This window comes from Thrips palmi, unplaced genomic scaffold, assembly GCF_012932325.1.
Source record: "Thrips palmi isolate BJ-2018 unplaced genomic scaffold, TpBJ-2018v1 HiC_scaffold_8, whole genome shotgun sequence".
In the NCBI taxonomy this organism is placed as follows: Eukaryota; Metazoa; Arthropoda; class Insecta; order Thysanoptera; family Thripidae; genus Thrips; species Thrips palmi.
Window position 1 is genome coordinate 13,883,085 of NW_023144635.1, and position 20,320 is coordinate 13,903,404.

The 20,320-nt window shown below is 45.0% G+C and overlaps 2 protein-coding genes across 2 annotated transcripts; one reads left to right on the top strand and one right to left on the bottom strand.

Annotated features, from left to right (window-relative positions):
- Positions 1 to 10,163: 10,163 nt before the first annotated feature.
- On the top strand, positions 10,164 to 17,809 carry LOC117653807. Its single transcript, XM_034399722.1, has 13 exons — positions 10,164 to 10,270; positions 10,364 to 10,515; positions 10,597 to 12,891; positions 12,979 to 13,196; positions 13,269 to 13,519; positions 13,613 to 13,831; positions 13,904 to 14,154; positions 14,241 to 14,458; positions 14,531 to 14,724; positions 14,797 to 14,910; positions 15,020 to 15,128; positions 16,155 to 16,248; positions 17,230 to 17,809. The coding sequence occupies exons 1-3, from the start codon at positions 10,264 to 10,266 to the stop codon at positions 12,862 to 12,864; spliced, it is 2,427 nt and encodes an 808-aa protein (XP_034255613.1). The 5' UTR covers positions 10,164 to 10,263; the 3' UTR covers positions 12,865 to 12,891; positions 12,979 to 13,196; positions 13,269 to 13,519; positions 13,613 to 13,831; positions 13,904 to 14,154; positions 14,241 to 14,458; positions 14,531 to 14,724; positions 14,797 to 14,910; positions 15,020 to 15,128; positions 16,155 to 16,248; positions 17,230 to 17,809.
- Positions 15,040 to 18,581, bottom strand: LOC117653640. Its single transcript, XM_034399444.1, has 12 exons — positions 18,411 to 18,581; positions 17,863 to 17,962; positions 17,638 to 17,785; positions 17,437 to 17,475; positions 17,200 to 17,354; positions 16,967 to 17,139; positions 16,855 to 16,887; positions 16,528 to 16,770; positions 16,323 to 16,453; positions 16,030 to 16,231; positions 15,751 to 15,957; positions 15,040 to 15,650 (listed from the first exon to the last, which is right to left on the bottom strand). Exons 1-12 carry the CDS (start codon positions 18,579 to 18,581, stop codon positions 15,300 to 15,302), a joined length of 1,953 nt encoding a protein of 650 aa, XP_034255335.1. The 3' UTR covers positions 15,040 to 15,299.
- Between the last annotated feature and the right edge of the window lie 1,739 nt (positions 18,582 to 20,320).

Sequence of the window (20,320 nt, forward strand, 5' to 3'; positions counted from 1 at the left end):
TCAGGCAGATAAATTTTCGATACCGGAAGTTTTGGTCCGATCCGGCTGAGATTTTCCACAAAATTTCTTGGGGGGGGGGGGGGGGGGGTGTTACAGGAGAACTGAATCGTGACTGTCATAGTAATTGATCCAGGAAGCGGAAGAAGGGAATAACTCCATTTTGACCATTTTTCAGGAGCAACAAAAAACTGTTAGCAGGGAAATCTAAAACTGAACAATGGAATGTTATAGATGATAACAAGTTCAAAAAATGTAAGTTAAATTTTGAGATTATCTTCAGGAGTGTCAGGTCTCTGCCTATAGGATATCTGTGACTTATCACTTTCCGCTAAAATGTAAAAGAGAGTCATCTCAACTTATATTTCTTAAACGAAGTGGAATTAGGAGACATGTCAAGTGGAACTATAGGCAGCAGAGAGTGTTGGTTCCACTAGTACATTTTTGGGCCTTAGCTCTTTTTTCCATTTAAGTTCTTAAAATTAAAGGGGGGTAAGTTGACTTGATTGTTTTTACAATGGATACATAAAAACACAAGTTGAGTCATCTCCTATCAACAATATGTTGAACGGAGTCATGTTGACTTTGGTTGAGATGTATCCATTTTCCGCTAAATTGAGAGTGTAAAGGGGTCAAGTTGAATTACATCTTTTTTCGAAGTGGATTTTCTCTTGAACTGCTAGGAATTGAGTCAAATAATTTGGTGCAATGATGCAAACCATTCTAACGAACAACGACATAATAATAACTCAATTTGGAGATAAGTCTAATTATTCCCTTCTTCCGCTTCCTGGATCAATTTGAGGTGGGAGCCTGTAAAGAAGTGACGGCGACGTCTTGTGGTTCAGAAAACCACCAAGCAGCCCACACCAATACAGCCCAATCAAAACATGGTCGTCGGCGACTGTTCTTCAGTAAATTCCATCATATTTTATAGGGGGAGAACACGAAAGTCAACTTGTATCTGGCCCACGCTCATAGTGTCTTCCTGGGGTTCAGTTGATGCCATCTAGGCAAAATTCCGGCTAAAGAAGCATCACTCTTAAAACCTTGCGAACCGATGTGTTTGTAAGCTTGCGGAGTGTCTCACTTGTTTGCAATGCGAAGAACCCATCCATATTGCAAATCAGTAGTTCGCAACTTGCGAAGAGGTGCTTCGCAATTTGCGAACAACGTGTTTGTATTGCGAAGCCCTTACAAACACATTGTTCGCAAAATTGCGAACTATTAGTTCGTAATACAATCAAGCCAAACTCTTCGCAAGCTGCGAACTAAATGGTTTGTAATGCGAACACATGCTTCGCAAGGTTTTAAGAGTGCAAGGTTGATTGTGTGACTTTCCAAGGTGGCGAAAACGGCCCCCTACGCTAGGGGCCGTCGACATTTGCGACTTTTCGATTTCGACAACGGAATAGCACTCAAAAGTTGCGTTTTTTAATGCTGATTTCAGATCTGTCCTTGGTTTTGCGATCAGACTAAGCTTTGATGACCCTACCGGCCGTTTTATGCAAAAAAGCGGTGTTTTTCATGTTTTTACTGTGTTAAGGCTCCCGGACAGCCTCCACGTCGTCGGCCCAAAGGGTTTGGTGACCGTTGAGTTGTCTTCAGTAGCAAAAAAGACAACACTCTGAGCCACGGGGGGTCGTGGGTCCCCCCTCTAATGTGCCAAAGATTTAAAAAAACTAAATTTTTTTTGGTCGAAAATCACTAAATTTTTACCTTTTTTTCACCGTTTATCGACTATTACGAGAGCCCACGGGCCCGAGGTCATAACTTACGCAGCCCAAAAAGGTGTCACTGGGTATAAAAAAGGGTCACCCAGCCCCTCCCCGGGGCCCCGGGGAGGCGCTGGGGCAGCGAGAGAGGCGGTGTCGAATATGTTAAAAATGACCAAAATCAGTGATGGGCCCGCCTGGGACAGGCTGTGTAGGGGATGGGAGCGTGTCGCCGCGCCGGTCACGACGCTTCCCCCGTGCCCGCCCACCGGCCTGCTAGCCAGCCGGCTGCCAGCCCGTCGGCACTGCGAAACCTGCAAGAGGGACGGAGCGACGGGAGCTGCAGGGCGGGCAGGCTGAAAGCTTTTCCCGAAGAATCCATCGCTGCCTCTGTCGCACCCGGAGGCAGAGCGACGGAGTGCTGCTGGCGCGTGTTGAGTTTGATTTGCCTGGGCACAGTGAGGCAAGGCGTCAGTGTCGGCGGTGACCGCTGCAAGCGTCGTGCCAGCCTGGCAGGGTCGACATGAGCCCCGTGGCCTGACCCCCGGGCCCGGCCGGGCCCCGACCGACCCCGACTTCAGCGCCGACACGAGCCTGACTGAGCTACGATGGCCAGAGCCCCGAACTGAGCCCCGGCCGAGCCCGACTCGAGCTGCGATGTCCAAAACCCCGACCTGAGCCTGTTTTGAGCCCCGACCCGGGCCTCATTTGATCCCATTTGAGCCCCGCGCCTAAAAGTTAAAAATTTTAATTTGAACCAAAATCTTCAAAGAACATTCAAAAATGGAATTTTTTTTGGCGTGGGGAGATGGGACTCAGGTCGAAGCTAAAAAAAAAGGGTCGGGTTTGGGGCTCTGGCCATCGTAGCTCAGTCAGTGCTCGTGTCGGCGCTCAAGTCGGGGTCGGCCGGGCTCAGGCCATCGGGGCTCATGTCGACCATGCCAGGCTGGCACGACGCTTGCAGCGGTCACCGCCCACACTGACGCCCTTTCCTCACTGTGCCTAGGCAACTCAAACTCAACACGCGCCAGCAGCACTCCGTCGCTCTGCCTCCCGGGGGGCGACAGAGGGGAGCGATGGATTCTTCGGAAACGCTTCAGCCTGCCCGCCCTGCAGCTCCCGTCGCTCTGTCCCTCTTGCAGTCTTACGCAGTGCCGACGGGCTGGCAAAGACCGGATGGCTAGCAGGCCGGCTGGGCGGGCAGCGGGCGAAGCGTCGAGACCGGCGCGGCGACACGCTCCCATCCCCTACACAGCCTGTCCCAGGCGGCCAATCAGCTGATTTTGGCCATTTTGAACATATTCGACACCGCCTCTCCGCTGCCCAGCGCCTCCCCGGGCCGGGCAGGGGCTGGGTGACCTTTCTTATTACCCAGTGACACCTTTTGGTCTGCGTAAGTTATGACCTCGGGCCCGTGGGCTCTCGTAATAGTCGATAAACGGTGAAAAATGGTAAAAATTGAGTGATTTTCGACCAAAAAAATTCAGTTTTTTAAGTCTTGGCACATTAGAGGGTGACCCCACGACCCATCGTGGCTCAGAGTGTTGTTTATGCTACTGAAGACAACTCAACGGTCACCTACCTTGGCCGACGACGTGGAGGCTGTCCGGGAGCTTAACACAGTAAAAACATGAAAAACCACCGCTTTTTTGCATAAAACGGCCGGTAGGGTCATCAAAGCTTAGTCTGATCGCAAAACAAGGACAGATCTGAAATCAGCATTAAAAAACCCAACTTTTGAGTGCTATTCCGTTGTCGAAATCGAAAAGTCGCAAATGTCGACGCCCCTACCCTACGCACGAAATCACCCAGGCGTCCCGCAAGAGCAGGGAGAATCTGAGTCCACTACGGGCCGGGCCCACCGTCAGAAGTCTCGGGACAGGGAGGTGAGTTACAATTGCCTGAAAATAGCATCAGCAGTCAAGATGTTATTTGTGTTTCCTATTAGGCTTCCTTTCTGTTGTAGTCGCCTAATCCGAAGTCTGGAAATCGTTGGTGCATGTGGCCGGCCCAGTTCATCCACCGCTGCGGATTGCACTCCGAAGCCCAGCAAGAAAGTATATGTTATTAGCAGAGTTTATGGGGACCGTAGCATTGTGGTCACTGTTAAAAAAATTCTGAAAATTCAGACCAATTTTGTCAGACTTACGGTCTGAATCTGTAAATCAGACTTAATTCTGAAAAATCAGAGTTTTGTGTCTAGTCTTAAACGCTTTGTCTGAAAGCTTGGTTCAGACTCGAAGTGTCTTAATATTGTACTCATTCTAACATTCATATGAACTTGCGTCAGACTTCCCAGACCTCAAGAGTCTGAATTTCGGATTCAGACTACTTTCTGAAATTGTTCAAACATAAGAGAAAATTGGACAACTTTCTTCCAACCTAACATTGGGTTAACTCACAATCAGTCTTACATTCAATTTAATCCGACTCCGTTTCGGGGACTTCAGACAAAACGAAAGCATTTTTCTCTCCGCTAGGTGGCGCTAGTGTCGGTAAAGAGCCTGCTGTGTTAAAAACGCCTTTTCTGTTAAATTTTTAATATTTCCAACCGAAATAGCTATTACTCTATTGGCTATGACGAAACACACGCTCTCATACAAATTTATATCTGTAGCAAACGCGCGAGTTTAACAATTGACATTTGAAGTCACCTCTCGCGGTTGGCTCCGTGCCGTCGTTTCCTAGGGTGCGTCAGGCCAGCTCCAGATGAGTGCAGGGAAGGTCCCACATCGGGGACATTTCCCTACACTCCACTTTTTACCTAGACGGTTCCTTGGAGAACGTCTCTCCTTTGAGGTTCGGATGCAAAACATTATCAGTTCACCGAGTTACGGGAAAATTTCCTGCTGCCACTTTCAGACAAAAAAATCTAGTAATTGAGACAATTTTGTCTGAATTTTTCAGACAACGACCTGCCTGAAAAGGGTTTAAAACTTGTGTAAGTCTGAAAATTCAGACCAGGATTTAGTCTGTTTTCAGTAGGATGTTCTGCATATTTACTTCAGTCAAAAAAGTCTGAATTTTCAGCAAAAATTTTTTACAGTGGTCTACGGGCGGTGCTGTTGGCATGCAAATGAGTGGCTTTCAACTCGGTTCATTTAGCAGTTTGTGAAATAGCATGGCCTCATTATCTTGTTGTGCACTTATTGTTTCGGGCCAGCTCGAGACGCCCCCAAAAGGAGGTCCAGGAGCCCGGTTCAAGATCATGGATTTCCTCACGCAAGCACAGCTGGAGCGGGAGCCAAGGTAACCTCGACTTGTTTTGCACTGTTTGACAGTTTATGACTCTCGAAGAAGAATCCCGGCCGCAGGAGCTTGGCTTTAAAATGAGCTAAATATTCGCGGAGGTCGCGAGAAAGCGAGACGGCCTAACGGACCTCCTCAATACGGAGCACGCAGTCCATCGACATAAAGACGGTGACGACGTGGCATTCGAACACGCCACAGACTCGCCATATTGCGGTTTTCTGGTATGACTGCTTGGTAAAGATTACATTCAAAAGGTGCAGACACAACTTTAAACCCGTAGACACTATTCCAGCCTTTTTTAAAACGTACTATAACAACAGGTATCAAGCCAAATGCACAGGAGCATTGCAAAGCACATGACAAATTTTTTTGCAAAATTGTTTTGAAAGGGGGTAGATTCCGTCCCTCCTTGTGCTCATTTGTTTACGTGTGCACAATGCTTGCAATCCACGGATAAGTGTGGCGTGTGCCGATCGCCCGTAAAATGGCGGAGATCCCTTTCTTTTGCAGACGGCCAGTGTGGACGAAGCCACCCATACTATATTTGGATCTTGAAAGGATTTCGGATGGACGCCCTGTAGAACTACACGTGGACGCAGCAGTAAAAACCGTGCCGGGGCTCTTTAAGGAGCTGCTGGCAGTGCACGTAGTCAGAGAATTCAGTCAGAGTTGTTCGTCGTGTCTGTCAATGGTGAAGTTTCAGTAAAATTATCGCATTATAATCGTTACTTGGTACACTTATTTATTCAGACGTTTGGATTCTTATTAGTGCGTACGACGAGGCGGAGAAAGGAGGCCAACACATCCATAATGATATTTGTTAGGGACCACTATCCGAACTATCACAGACGCACTGCCCAGGTCACACTGGTCAATGCCTCTGCGATGCGCACGCACCTCTGCAGCGCTCAGCGCGCTAGCTGCCGCGCTATCTGACGCGCGTGCCTATGCAGAAAACATAGGCCGCGTCGCCCCGTGTTAAATGCCAGCTAACTAACACGACTGGCAGATAGGTTGCCTAGTAATCAGGCGTTAGCCAGCAGTGCTGGAATAATCTGATTGTCACCGGCCTGTGGCCGATGCGTTCACCTTAGATGTTAGGGATTAAGCACGTGCCTCCCTCACGGAGCCCCGACTCGGGAGAAGCTCCAGTCAGTATTCTACCAACCACCGTAGCGGAAACAACTGAGCCCTCTCCGCCGAATACCCCGTCCGCGAAAGTGTCCGCGTGTGCCCGAGTACTCAACCAACCCGTGTGTCGTTACTTCACCCCTTCACGAACCCGTAGAACACGCTGCGGCTAGACGGTTACGCGAGTGATCAGTGCAGTGAAACCTAGTGACTGAGGACCAAGTGCATAGGATCCCTCGACCCGGTTTGACCCCGCGGCGAGCTGGATTACGCAGCCTCACACAGCAGACCCCACTTCACCTCCGCAACCCCCGGCCAACGTGTGATATGGTGCATCTAGCCGGGTTTCTCCAAGACGACGAAGGTGTGAGCACCGCGTGAAGCGGTTCACCTAGCCTGGTTCTCCATTGGACAAAAGGAACGAAGACGACAAAGGTGTGAGTACCCAATAATTTACTCATTGACCACGCAACAATGTCAAGAGTCGACGATTTACTGCCAGTCAGCGCACTAGTTGATACAATTTGCAAGGTGACAAAACGGATTGGAACCAACCCGAAAGTCATCATTAAAAATGCCACCCACACTACTCTCTACACAGCGCATGAAACTTTGAGGCAATTCCAGATTGCTTACGAACAGTTAAAGACACCTGGCACTAAGTCTAAAGAGGCACTAGAAAATCTCGCGACGGAAATTAAGAAGGGCCACCCCGATGTCGAACAAGTTGTTTTTCTTAAAACAAAAAGCACAGTCATCGGTCCAGATGACCTACTTATTGACACGGATGAACTCTCAGCAATTGTAACCCAGTACAAAGAGGAAGTCGAGGCGGCTGGCGCAGTTTATGGCGGAAGCCCCTCCGATTTCCTGAGGTCAATTCTGATCCGAATTGGCACTGTCCGAGATACCCGGTCCAGAAAATCGCTGAGCAGTCAGCAGCATGCACTTCTTAGCCCAAGCAGAACAACACCCGACCAAGCGGAATCTCTTAACACGCCCCCGGAAGGAGCTTGTGGTCCTGTCCCTGTTTCGTTCAGTACGCCATCTGCCTCGTCTACCCTTCCCCTGGGAGATCGACCTTTGATTTACCAGGAAATTATTGGTGACATGGGCACGACACAGGCCGTCCTCCAGGCCCAGCAGGACGCACTGCGAAGCTCCGTTAGGGACCTCCAGGCCAAGCAAGCAGCTGAGGCAAGGAAATTGGTTGGCTTTGAACTTGACACGCGTGCAGCCGAGCAGCGACGGTCGCTGGCCTTGCAACAACGCCCACTCAGCACCGCGGTTGCGGACGAACGGGCGCGGTCTGGCCCCTTTGTTGACAGATTGGATGACAATGTTTTCCTTCGGACTGTACCGTTGGGTTTTCCCAAAGTTGAAGTTTTCACTGGACCACCAGCCGGCGCTGCCGGACCGAACACGGGGGCCAGGCCACGCGAGCCCGCACGCGGCACAACGACCTTCGCCCCGATCCCAAATCGCGCAGCGCCAGGCCCGCCGCCTGTGTCCAGACTCGCACCCACACCTGCAGCTGCACAGCCGAGCAACGGCGCCGAATCCCATGCAAGAATTTTTTCACTGTACCAAGACAGGACTTTCAGCGGTAAGCAAGGTGAAAACGCTGAAATCTTCAGGGAAATCATGCGAAGCATGCTCCCGGCGGTCAGCCCCAACTACATTCTCCAGATCGATTTCTTGATGTCAAAACTGAGAGACCATGCTCTTAGTGCGGCGAAACTTTTCCACGAATCTCACGAGACAGCTGACGCAGAAGACATTCTGGATTATTTAGTTGACGTTTTCCCTGTGAAAGCGAAAACTGGTGACCGAATGGGACGGATGCTCCGTAGGGTGTGGGACGAGGACAATGAGCCTTTAATGCTTTATTTGTCGCAGAAGAAAATTCTCCTCAAAGAAGCAAAGGTCAGTGACCCGACTGAAATCAACAAGTACATTTTGCAAGGGCTTGGGCAAGAGGCTGTCGACAAGTACATGAACTGGATTGATTCGACCCCTGGTGAATTGGAGAAGAAAATACTCGCTACCTGGACCCACATGAAACAGATTTCTGGCACAAGGTCACGGACAAAGAACGGTGACTCGGCGTCTTCTCCGGAGACTGAGTTTTCCCCAGCACGGGTCGCAGAGTCCCAAGCTCTGGAGCCCATGTGGCAGGAACGACTGCAGAACAACACGGACTCTGCCATTCAACAAATTGCTAATTTGTTTGCCCAGGCCGGCCTGTACTTCAACAACAACATCAACAACAACAGCTTGGCTCAGTTGGGCGCCCAGCTGGCCGGTCTCGGCACGGCGGCTCACGGCGAGAACGCTGTGTCAGCGCCGCTTCAGGCAGCCGAGCCCGCGAGCGCCGCTCTGACCCAGAGCTCTGACCAGGCCAGTGTGTTACTGGAAATGATGAATGAAATGAAGAGTGAAATGAAGAGGCATATAAATGATTTCGAGGTCAGACTTGCCAAGACAGTGAACAAGCACCAGGCCAGGGTTTACCCGAAGTGCAGTTTTTGCGGCCGAACGAACCATCCAGAGCAGTTCTGCAGATTCAGAAATGACAACAACGACAACAACTTTGACAACAATAGGAATTTCACGGAGGAGCCTAACCCAGCCTTCAACAGGTATGAAGACCAAGACCAAGGCGACTCGGATGCTTACTGGCAGCGAGGTGAAAGGTCAAGTTACCAACAAAATGGCAGCCACCGCCACCGGGACTACCAGCCAAAAAACTAGTTTCGGGGGATGTCCATTTACCAATAAAGAAGAAAAAGGACACCCCTCAAAATATTAAATTTCAAATTTGTGACATTTTTAAACTTCCTCAGAATGTGAGCCTCGCACATTGCACTTCACAGTGCTTCCGGATGGGAGCCGGCGTCGCGAGAGACTTCAAAAGAAAGTTCGGCGGCGCGGCTGAAATGCGAAACCAAGCGCCACACTGGTAATCCAAGTGTGGGACAGGCATGCACTAGATAGCGTGGGACAAAATGTCCCACGCTTCCAAGCGTGGGACAGTTTGTCCCACGCTTGGAAGCGTAGGACACAGTTTGTCCCACGCTTGGAAGTGTGGGACAAATTTTGTCCTACGCTTCCAAGCGTGGGACAAATTTTGTCCTACGCTTGGAAGCGTGGGACAAACTGTGTCCCACGCTTGCAGGCTAAAGATTTCAGAGTGGCGTATTAACCTTATCCTATCAACGGCACATAGTCTGTCTTTGTATTCACTATTGATGGGGTCAATTAAAAGGTTTCAAAACAAGAAATGATACTTCATTAGTGATTGAGTGGTTGCTGCAAGACCAATGTCGAAGGCAACTAACTAATAAAGATGCTTGCTCCATGAAGCTTCCCACATACAATACATCTAATCTGAAGTAGGGGCAAGCAGAACTCTTACTTACATTTCCCTCCAAAGGCAGGTGTTGGTAAAACTCCTTGACACAAAGGCTGGAGCCACCAACCACAGTTGAATGGCATGATGAATTTCACAGCAGTAAGTGATGAAAGCCATGGCGTCGCTAACCCTTCGCTGCAACTTGGCACTCGAAGTTGGGTCTCTGCATCTCCATGGCACTGTCCCTTGACACGCCACGTCGAACGCCACACTGTTTCTAGTTCTTCCACAAGCCGATTTTAGTAAAATCATTCCTAAATACACCAACATTTTCACATTTTCAAGCGACCGGACGACAGAGTAATGTTTGAAACCACACACAAAACAAAACTATCAACAGTCAATTGTTTTTGTACGGTGTCTGCTGGAGGATGAGAAATCGTCAGGTCAGATCAAGTTCTGCCTGCGCTATTTCTCATCCGCTGCAATACGAACATGAACAGGACCACGGCTCAAACAACAGTTTCAAATTTTAGGCTTCATTCCGATTTGCCTCTCTGGCATTTCCTGCGTGTGGTTCACATGAGTTCGCAGTTAAGTCATAGTTTTTATATCGTTGATATCTTCAAAATCAGTTGTTGGCTGACTTGACGTTTTTGCCTCATTCGTGATTTGATGTACAGGTTGTTGTTTACTGCCGGGGTTGTGGCTTTAGCCCTGCTCGTACCCACACTGTGACGTTTGCTCTCGTTTGCCCAGCAGTCTACTGAGCGCAAAGCGTCGAAAGCATGAAAACTTCCCTTGTTTGAAACAATGGCTGGTTCGTTTTTTCCTTCAGTATTGAAGAGCTCTTTGTGTGTTTGTTTTGTTTGCACCTAACCTTACCTGGTCCAACCTTTCTATTTTGTTTTAGATTCCACGGACGCTGCTGCATATGCAATCCAAGGTGCAGCTTCATCGTTTCTGTCTACACTTAAGAGCAAGTTTAGAACCAGTCAAATAGCAATTGACTTCGTTGTTAAAGAGGTCAACAGTTTGACTGATTTATACCTAGACTTCCTCAAGGTACAGATAATTTCTTGATACATTACCTTTATTGTGTAAAGCCGTAAAATGTAATTGTTTTTAAATTTGGCTTTGTTTCAGGAAAGAATTTCAGTGAATTGTGCTATTCAAGATGGGCACTTAAGGCTTGACCAAGTATTTTCAGAACTTGAATCTCTGCGAGGACAGTCATTATTTGCTGGTGTGGAAACTCAACCTTACCTGGACTCTTATATTGCTCACCAAAGCACCGATTTGCCATTTGGGTTGAAACAGTTGGTGTTTGACTGGAAAGTTGTTTACAGAAGAGGGATTCCACACAGAGTGCCTGCAGAATATGCATATGTTGTTCCTTTCTTGCAACAGTTGGAGCAGCTTCTCAACTGCAAAGATGTCCTGCATTGTGTCGACAATCCAAGACCTAGTCCAGATGGTGTATTCAAAACTATAACCGATGGTTACTTCTACAAAGCTCATTTTATTGTTGTCCGGAATGGCCCCAAAACTCTCTCAATTGTTATTTATGTTGATGATGTTCAATTTGCTGATCCCTGCAAATCCAAGAAATTGAAACACAAATATCGTTTGTTCTATTGGTGTTTGGGCAATATCTATCCCGAACTGCGGTCTTCTCTGAAAGCTATCAATCTTATAGGCATTGTAAACTATAAGGTAGCCAAAAAATATGGTAATGAAGAAATCTTAAAGTTATTCATGAAAGATATTAAGGCATTAGGTGATGGTGTCAAGCTGAAGATCAATGGTGAAGAAAGACTGTTTCATGGTATTTTGCAATTTGTTGCTGCGGACATACCTGCTGCTGCTAATCTGGGTGGGTTTAAAGAGTCACATTTTGCACTTCGACCATGTCGTATGTGTATGTGTACTCGTTTTGACATCTGTGACCACTTTCGTGAAGATGAAAACCTTTTGAGGCGAATTGATGAACATGAGAAGAGCGTGCTTCAAGTTGAGGCTAAAAAGTTAAAGACCCCTCTTGTTACTATGGTGGATGTGAGCCTCACATCACGGCAAGAAGTTGATACTTTTGAAGAGGAAGAAGAGGAACGAGAGTTTATTCAAGATGTAAGACCTGCCATTGTATTCAATGATCATCATGATCCCTCAGTTAACTATGGTATCAATGCTAGAAGCCCTCTTGCTGAAGCCCCTGGGTTTGATGTGACAAAGTGCTTTCCTTATGACATTATGCATGGATTATGGGGAGGTGTAGGGGAACTCCTTTGTCGATTGTTGTTGAAGGACATGTGCACTGTTCCAAAACAGCAAGTCGACGCCAGTCAACCAAAACAACGAAGAAATGTTCCAGCAGCAAATCCAAGTCATCCAAAACAACAGAATAAGGTACCAACTGTGAAGCCTAAAGTTTCACTTAATTATGTTAATCAAGTCATCCAGGACTTTTGTGACTATGGACACTTGCATCAGAGCAGACCATCTCCTATTGAGAAATCTCATCTTGAGTCTAAACTAGATCAAAGTGCATCTCAAATGATTGTATTACTGCACATTCTACCTGTCATTGCAGTAAACAATATCTCAGAAGAAAAACAGGACTTACTTGGACAGTTTACAAAGATATCTGCTGTGTCAATGCTGTATGAAGCTACTGAAGAAGATGCGCTCGAGTTGGAAAGTCTTGTTGAGATATTTGGGAAAGACTTTGTACGAATCTATCCTGAGTATAAAACTTTAAAACTTCATGCCCTTCGACATTTAGCAATGATGCTCAGACTTCATGGCCCGTTAAGACAGCAGGCATGCTTTAGATATGAAGCAATGCACAGAGAATTCACACGCCTAGTAGACATTATAAATAACATGATCAATCTAGAATTTTCATTAATAACAAGGCATATAAGTGCAAGAAATAATGACATCATGAACGGTAAGGATGATGGCACCTTCCTTTACTCAGGAGATATTGTTAAGAAGAGTGAGCCAACTACGCTCACAGCTTTGCCTGATAGAGATCTTATTCTTGAATTACTTCCGGAGTTGGATTTAAATGTGGAAGTGTCTACTGTTGACCGTTTTGACCGCCATGGAAGATCATGGAAAAAAGATGTGATAGTCTCACTGCAAAGCAATCAAGAACATGCTTTTGGTATAATTGAAAAGATTTATCTTGTTAATGACGAGATAGTCTTCTTGTACAACAACCTGAAAGTGAACTATTTAGCCAAATTCCATGCATTTGAAATCCAAAGAAGAGACAATGTTCTCAAGGGAATTCTCTTCTCCCACATCAAGCTGCAGTTTCCTGTCACCAGATTCACAGTCCATTTTCGCACCAACAATGTCAAATCATTTCTTGTGTCAGGAAGTTCAGGAAACCTTGTTGGATAGCTAGCAAGTTATATTATTTTTAAACAGGTGAGAGTCAACTTACATATGTCAATTTTTATTATGTTATAATTATAATAATCTACTAACTGTCCCCTTGTTTTTTTCTTTTTTTAGACACTTTAAGTTTTATCATTGATTTTAAAGAATGACTTAACAATAATCTACCTCCTCTTATTTCTCTAAGTGTGATCATGGTGTATACACAAAGTTTTTTTACAAGAGCCACTAAGAGGTAAATGAATTGATTTGACAAATGTTATGGCTTAATTGTTGGTCTGTAGACACTTCATCTCACCTCTTCAAATCAAGTGGCTTCTTTTTAAGTGGTGAAGGTATGTTGTTGCATTTCTTTTCTCTTTTGTGGCTCGCTACCTTGAACTGAACTAATAAGTTATTATTTACAGATGGTGCAGCTCTTTGATTTGGATCAAGTTTGGTCAACGTTCACCTTTCTGTAATGATTTGGCTGCATGCATTCGCATGCCAAAGAAGAGACAATGTCCTCGAGGAAATTCTCTTTTTCCACTTCAACCTGCAGTTTCCTGTTACAAGATTCACACTCCATTTTGGCACCACCAATGTCAAACCATTTCTCGTGTCATGACTTTCAGGAAACCTGGTTGCATAGCTAGCAAGTTATTTTACTTTTAAACAGGTGAGAGTCAACTTCCATATGTCAATTTTGATTATGTTATAATTATAATAATCTTCTAACTGTCCCCTTGCTTTTTCTTTTTTTTTTTTTCAGACATTTTAGATGCTATTATTGAATTTAAAGAATGACTTAACAATAATCTACCTCCTCTTATTTCTCTGAGTGTGATCATGGTGTATACACAAAGTTTTTTTTACAAGAGCCACTAAGAGGTAAATGAATTGATTTGGCAAATGTTATGGCTAAATTGTTGGTCTGTAGACACTTCATCTCACCTCTTCAAATCAAGTGGCTTCTTTTTAAGTGGTGAAGGTATGTTGTTGCATTTCTTTTCTCTTTTGTGGCTCGCTACCTTGAACTGAACTAATAAGTTATTATTTACAGATGGTGCAGCTCTTTGATTTGGATCAAGTTTGGTCAACGTTCACCTTTCTGTAATGATTTGGCTGCATGCATTCGCATGCCAAAGAAGAGACAATGTCCTCGAGGAAATTCTCTTTTTCCACTTCAACCTGCAGTTTCCTGTTACAAGATTCACACTCCATTTTGGCACCACCAATGTCAAACCATTTCTCGTGTCATGACTTTCAGGAAACCTGGTTGCATAGCTAGCAAGTTATTTTACTTTTAAACAGGTGAGAGTCAACTTCCATATGTCAATTTTGAGTAAGTTATAATAACAATAATCTTCTAACTGTCCCCTTGCTTTTTCTTTTTTCAGACACTTTAAGTTTTATCATTGATTTTAAAGAATGACTTAACAATAATCTACCTCCTCTTATTTCTCTAAGTGTGATCATGGTGTATACACAAAGTTTTTTTACAAGAGCCACTAAGAGGTAAATGAATTGATTTGACAAATGTTATGGCGACATTGTTGGTCTGCAGACACTTCATCTCACCTCTTCAAATCAAGTGGCTTCTTTTTAAGTGGTGAAGGTATGTTGTTGCATTTCTTTTCTCTTTTGTGGCTCGCTACCTTGAACTGAACTAATAAGTTGTTATTTACAGATGGTGCAGCTCTTTGATTTGGATCAAGTTTGGTCAACGTTCACCTTTCTGTAATGATTTGGCTGCATGCATTCGCATGCCAAAGAAGAGACAATGTCCTCGAGGAAATTCTCTTTTTCCACTTCAACCTGCAGTTTCCTGAGACTCTTCATCTCACCTCTTCAAATCAATTGGCTTCTTTTTAAGTGGTAAAGGTATGTTGTTGCTTTTTTTTTCTCTTTTGTAGCCCGCCATCCTGAACTGAACTTATTATTTATAATTTACAGATGGTGCACAGATGCAGCTCTTTGAAAAGGGTCGAGGTTGTTCAGTGTTCACCTTTATGTGATGTTTTGGTGTTATTGTAAATTGCTGTGTCATTTGGTAGCTGTTGTCACTTGGTAAGTGAAGCTTGGGAAGCATGGCATTGCACTGATGAAGAAATGATTCTCTTGTTCTATTATACATAATTTTATTTCTATCTTATAATGCTTTCTTGCTTCTATACAGATTTGAAAAACTTCATTATTTACACGGAGGTTCACAATGAAACACTATGTGCAATCAAGTCAATTATGTATTCAACTCTTAACAATTGATTTGGAGAGAAAACTTTCTGGTAAGAAGACAATTAAGTTCCTAAATATTTAGTATAAAATAGTGTGAACAACAGTTGATTAATGGAAAGAAAAATTATGGCAAAAACACAACATAGTTTCTTGTTATTAAAAATAACTCAATAATGTATCTTGACTTATGTACATTTGTACAAGCTAGGGGGGAGGGATAATTAATTTGAATTGTTTGAAGCAAGTTTCAATTTTCTAAAAAACTCATCCATTTTTGAGTACCTAGAGACACTTCTGGAGACATCTGCTACTCTGTCATGAAGTACAGCTTCGAAAGATTCCAGATGCTGCTTGTAAGGTGCAGGAAATTGCAAATCAAATACCCAATATCCTGCTAGCAACAAAGCAATTGATTCAAAGGCTGACGGGTTGGATGCCAAAGTTGTTAAAATCCCGCCATCAAAAATCAAAGATACACTTTTGAGGTCCTTGCTGCCATCTTGGACTACTACCAAAGCAGGGGCTTGGCCTCGAGGTACTTCATTTAGTGGAACGGCATTCCTGTTTGCTGCCTGTTAAAAGACAAAACAATGGTGATAATCTGTTTCTTGCCCTCAACAGTATTGGCTTTGATAATTAATGATAATAATGATATGACAGTTTCATACTCACTTCACAAAATTGAATGGAAGGCAAATGGCTTTCTCCTCCACTGTAAAATTCTTCTATTTTCTGATAAAGTTGTAATTTGGCTAGCTCGTTATCATATCCTGGGTTTGGAATGTCCAAAATGTGGGATAGCGGAAGGAGACTTTCATTGAAATTAGCTTCTAAATCAGTCAGTGGTAAAGGTACCCTTGTGCTGTACTCATAAATAAGCTGTAACAGGAAAGATTTTATTACTTTATTTACTTTTTTGATTCAAAGTTAAAATTTATGGCCATTCCTTACCAAGTCAGCTTCTTTTAAATAAGGATACTTCGCAAGGACTACGTCAACTGGATTAGACTTGATGAAACGAATCCTATAAGTTGATTCACTAATACACCTCTTAATGCTTTGTCTGTTTACCACAGGTTTCTGCAGGATGATTTCTGCTTCATCTGGTTCACCTTGCTCTTCCAGTAGTAGGCCCTCACCTTCTTCATCACTTCTGAAGGCACAAATAAGGTAAGAGAACATTAAAAATTAACTGGTCTGAAAGAAAGTATTGCATAAAAGTAATAGTATTGATTTATGCTTACGATTCAACAGTTTCCCCTGCTTTTCGCTGAGCTGCACGTAGAGCCTTTTTCTTTGCTATTCTCGCTGCCTTCTTTTTGGGGTAGTATCTACTGCTTCTCAAGCTGTTACTGAGTTCCTTTTTTATTTTACCCTGTAGGAAGAAAATTAGTTGTTAATAAAAGTATGATTGAGAGAAAAAAAAAGAACTCCTCAAGCTCTACTCACAATGTATCCCTCAGGGTTTTCTACTCTCATTGATTTTAATCGGCTTGCTACTTGTTGTCCCAGTATTTTGTATTCTGATTTTTTAAGGTAGTAACCTCCAGTAACATTTTCCACATGCTTCTTTAAGAAGTAATTCATATACTGGGTATTATAAATACCATTCTCTAAAGATTGTCTCAGTTCCTTTGTAAATGGGGGCAGAGGAGTGGATTTTGTTATAATCTTCCCAATGGGTCTATGATCCTGGTGACATAACAACAGAGAAATTACTTTTGTATGATTTAATGTGTGACCTAGAAATTTGACAGTTGTAGTACAATATCTTACCTTCTTTTTGTGGAAATTTCCTACTACTTTCACCTGTAGAGTAAGAATTTTTTTTAAATTTCTGTGACTTGTTTGATTTTTTGTCTATCTTCAAAATAACATCCTGACATACCTGAACCAATTTCACCACATTTTTTGATAATGGGCCTTGTACTTGAGGTTGTGGATTCATTTCAACCTCTTCCTCATTCGTGTTATCTTCAGTAATGTCTTCATCTAGAGCGGACTGAGCTTTGTCCTTTGCAGCTCGCCTTGGCATTACACGACGTTCTATATTTTCCTTTCCTGAAAAGAGAAAATTAGTTGCATTTTGAAAAAATCACTCTTTACTTCAAGGTAGCTTACCTTGCTTGTTCTGCTTTCTTTTTGTTGCAGGGCGAAGCTTAGGTGCATCTTCCGGAATAATTTGCCTGAGGCGGTTTGCGTTCTCCTCTCTATTCTTCAAGACATATTCCAGGTAGTCCCCTTCTGGTGATTCAGAGCGGCGGCGTCTCTTACTGCTAGAAATGGACAAGGAGAGAGCCAACTAAATATTTGACATTTAAACATCACTGAACTAAACCTGTGAGCGAGCATACTTACCCTGAAGCTTGCTCAGGCCTTTCTTCTTGCAATCTTAGACTGAAATGCACATAGGATTGAACAATTATTATTAAAGAAGAATTTAGATTATGTATGAATGTTCCTTTTTAGATTCAACGTTCACTGATAATTATTTTAAAAGCTAATGAAATTATTATTGAAGTTGATTGTGAATTAAATTAGTTATACGTCTGCGCTCACCTTTTTGGTGCTGCTTGAACTACAGCTGGCTTTGGAAGTTGATGTGCTTTTGGCTGTTGCTTTGGCTGTTGTCCTGACGTTGATGCCACAGCTGCAGGCTCGACTGCAGATGGAGTCCCAGGCCCAGGGTCCTTGTGAACACGCACACCTTAAATAAAGGATTATTTTTACATTTCTGCAATTTGCAATTTATCTCATTATTGTTAACCAATGCCTAAAGCTTACCAATTCTGTCTAAGTAGCTTCTTTTGATATCTTTGGAATTCAAGGCAACTGGCTCAGCCTGAGCCTGAGTCTGCACCTGCAGTTGCCGAGTTGGAATTTCCTGCGATAAGTAAGACAGGATTTTGAGTCAAATATTGCTACTTTGATAACTAAATCTCACATTGCTATTCAGTACAAGCTCCTCCCTATCCGGCAGATAAGCTTAGAATAAAAAGATGAAAAATACCCTTATTCTCACCTAGAGGCTACTAGAGACAAAAAGCAAAGAAGCACCTCTCTCTCGCGCGCACGCCCTCCCCCTCCCCCGCCCCCTTTCCCTTACTGTGCCCGAACCAGCCGAGCATTTCAAGGATGAATTTTCGTTTTTTCACTCCATCTCACTGGCGCCCCTACGGGACGCCCCATGAGTGCGGCAGGGAAGGAAACCGCTAAGACTCTCCGCACATCGCCGCTTTGTCTATCTCAAACCCATGAGTGCGAGAGAGTCGACAGACCCTGCCGCCAAAAACAGTCCAAACTATCAATAACTACACTGAGAGCATACTCACAAGTTGCGTCGAGCTGTGGAGCATCAGTAAGATGGGGTTGTCGGCGTCCACCTGCCAAAATTCCGTAGTTTGTTCTATCTCTACGTCCAAACCGGTGGCCTCTTCTCGTTGCATCATGAAAAACCCACTCTGGGCATGGACTTTCATAAAAGGATCCTTCTCCATTGCCATCCTGATTGAGTTCTCTAAACTCTTGAAAAAAGGAGGGTCTTCCGGATTGCAAGCAACCTCAATCCTTTTCAGCCTCGGCCCGAACTTTACCAGAAATCTTCCTTGCAAACCTGCCATTGTGAAAATCTAATGATCAGCTGATGAACCGTAGGCGAGACGTTGACGTTTAAACTCCAGCCGTTCCGCGGTACGCGCCACTATGTATGAGAAATCCCGCCGGCAGAACTTGATCTGACCTGACGATTTCTCATCCTCCAGCAGACACCGTACAAAAACAATTGACTGTTGATAGTTGTTTTGTGTGTGGTTTCAAACATTACTCTGTCGTCCGGTCGCTTGAAAATGTGAAAATGTTGGTGTATTTAGGAATGATTTTACTAAAATCGGCTTGTGGAAGAACTAGAAACAGTGTGGCGTTCGACGTGGCGTGTCAAGGGACAGTGCCATGGAGATGCAGAGACCCAACTTCGAGTGCCAAGTTGCAGCGAAGGGTTAGCGACGCCATGGCTTTCATCACTTACTGCTGTTGAAATTCATCATGCCATTCAACTGTGGTTGGTGGCTCCAGCCTTTGTGTCAAGGAGTTTTACCAACACCTGCCTTTGGAGGGAAATGTAAGTAAGAGTTCTGCTTGCCCCTACTTCAGATTAGATGTATTGTATGTGGGAAGCTTCATGGAGCAAGCATCTTTATTAGTTAGTTGCCTTCGACATTGGTCTTGCAGCAACCACTCAATCACTAATGAAGTATCATTTCTTGTTTTGAAACCTTTTAATTGACCCCATCAATAGTGAATACAAAGACAGACTATGTGCCGTTGATAGGATAAGGTTAATACGCCACTCTGAAATCTTTAGCCTGCAAGCGTGGGACACAGTTTGTCCCACGCTTCCAAGCGTAGGACAAAAATTTTTCCCACGCTTGGAAGCGTAGGACAAAATTTGTCCCACACTTCCAAGCGTGGGACAAACTGTGTCCTACGCTTCCAAGCGTGGGACAAACTGTCCCACGCTTGGAAGCGTGGGACATTTTGTCCCACGCTATCTAGTGCATGCCTGTCCCACACTTGGATTACCAGGTACGAATGGCGCTTTCTCGCGATCGTGGCGCAACTGGCTTTTGCCTGGCTTGGGCCCGGAACGGGGTGGCCGGCCCTCTCTCTTCTCTCTCCCCTCTTCCCCTCCCCTCTCTCTCTCTCTCTCTCTGTCTCCCTGCCGGCCAAGGGGACCAAGCGGGCCAGACGCAACCAACGGGCCCGGGGCCCGGGGCGGCCGGGGCGATCCAGCGCACGTCGCGCCACCACCGGCCCCGGACCCCCGCACAGTGGGCCAGAAGACCGGTGGAGGCGGCCAAAACTCAAAACGCGTTTTTTAGCTCCAGAGTCGCTAAATGAGGCTCGACCGAGCGTGTGCCCCCCCCAAAGGTTGCTGTCCGAACGAGGAATCATTTGGGGGGGTCAGACGTTAGATTCGAGTCCTATTTAGCGACTCTGGAGCTCAAAACGCGTCTAGAGTTTTGGCCGCCTCCACCGGTCTTCTGGCCCACTGTGCCCGCCCCAGGTATTCGCCGGCGCAGGGCACGGCCGGACTGGAGCAGGCAGTGTTAAATTTGGGCCCGGGAAAAAGTTTTCCCAAATTTGCGGGCTCGATCCCATCTCGAGAACGGGTTGGCGCCAGGGCGCTACACATATGGCGAAAACTTCATTTCGAAGTTTATTTTCTCAAATCGGCATCGATGCC

What these genes read in the sequence shown, in the direction of transcription:
- LOC117653807 (XM_034399722.1), top strand. An exon ending in TATACCTAGACTTCCTCAAG is followed by an intron (nt 10,516 to 10,596) that starts GTACAGATAATT and finishes GCTTTGTTTCAG; the next exon opens with GAAAGAATTTCAGTGAATTG.
- LOC117653640 (XM_034399444.1), bottom strand. Translation starts at nt 18,581, where the DNA reads ATGGCAATGGAGAAGGATCCTTTTATGAAAGTCCATGCCCAGAGTGGG. An exon ending in AGGCCTGAGCAAGCTTCAGG is followed by an intron (nt 17,355 to 17,436) that starts GTAAGTATGCTC and finishes GTCCATTTCTAG; the next exon opens with CAGTAAGAGACGCCGCCGCT. An exon ending in GAAATTTCCACAAAAAGAAG is followed by an intron (nt 16,771 to 16,854) that starts GTAAGATATTGT and finishes TTATGTCACCAG; the next exon opens with GATCATAGACCCATTGGGAA.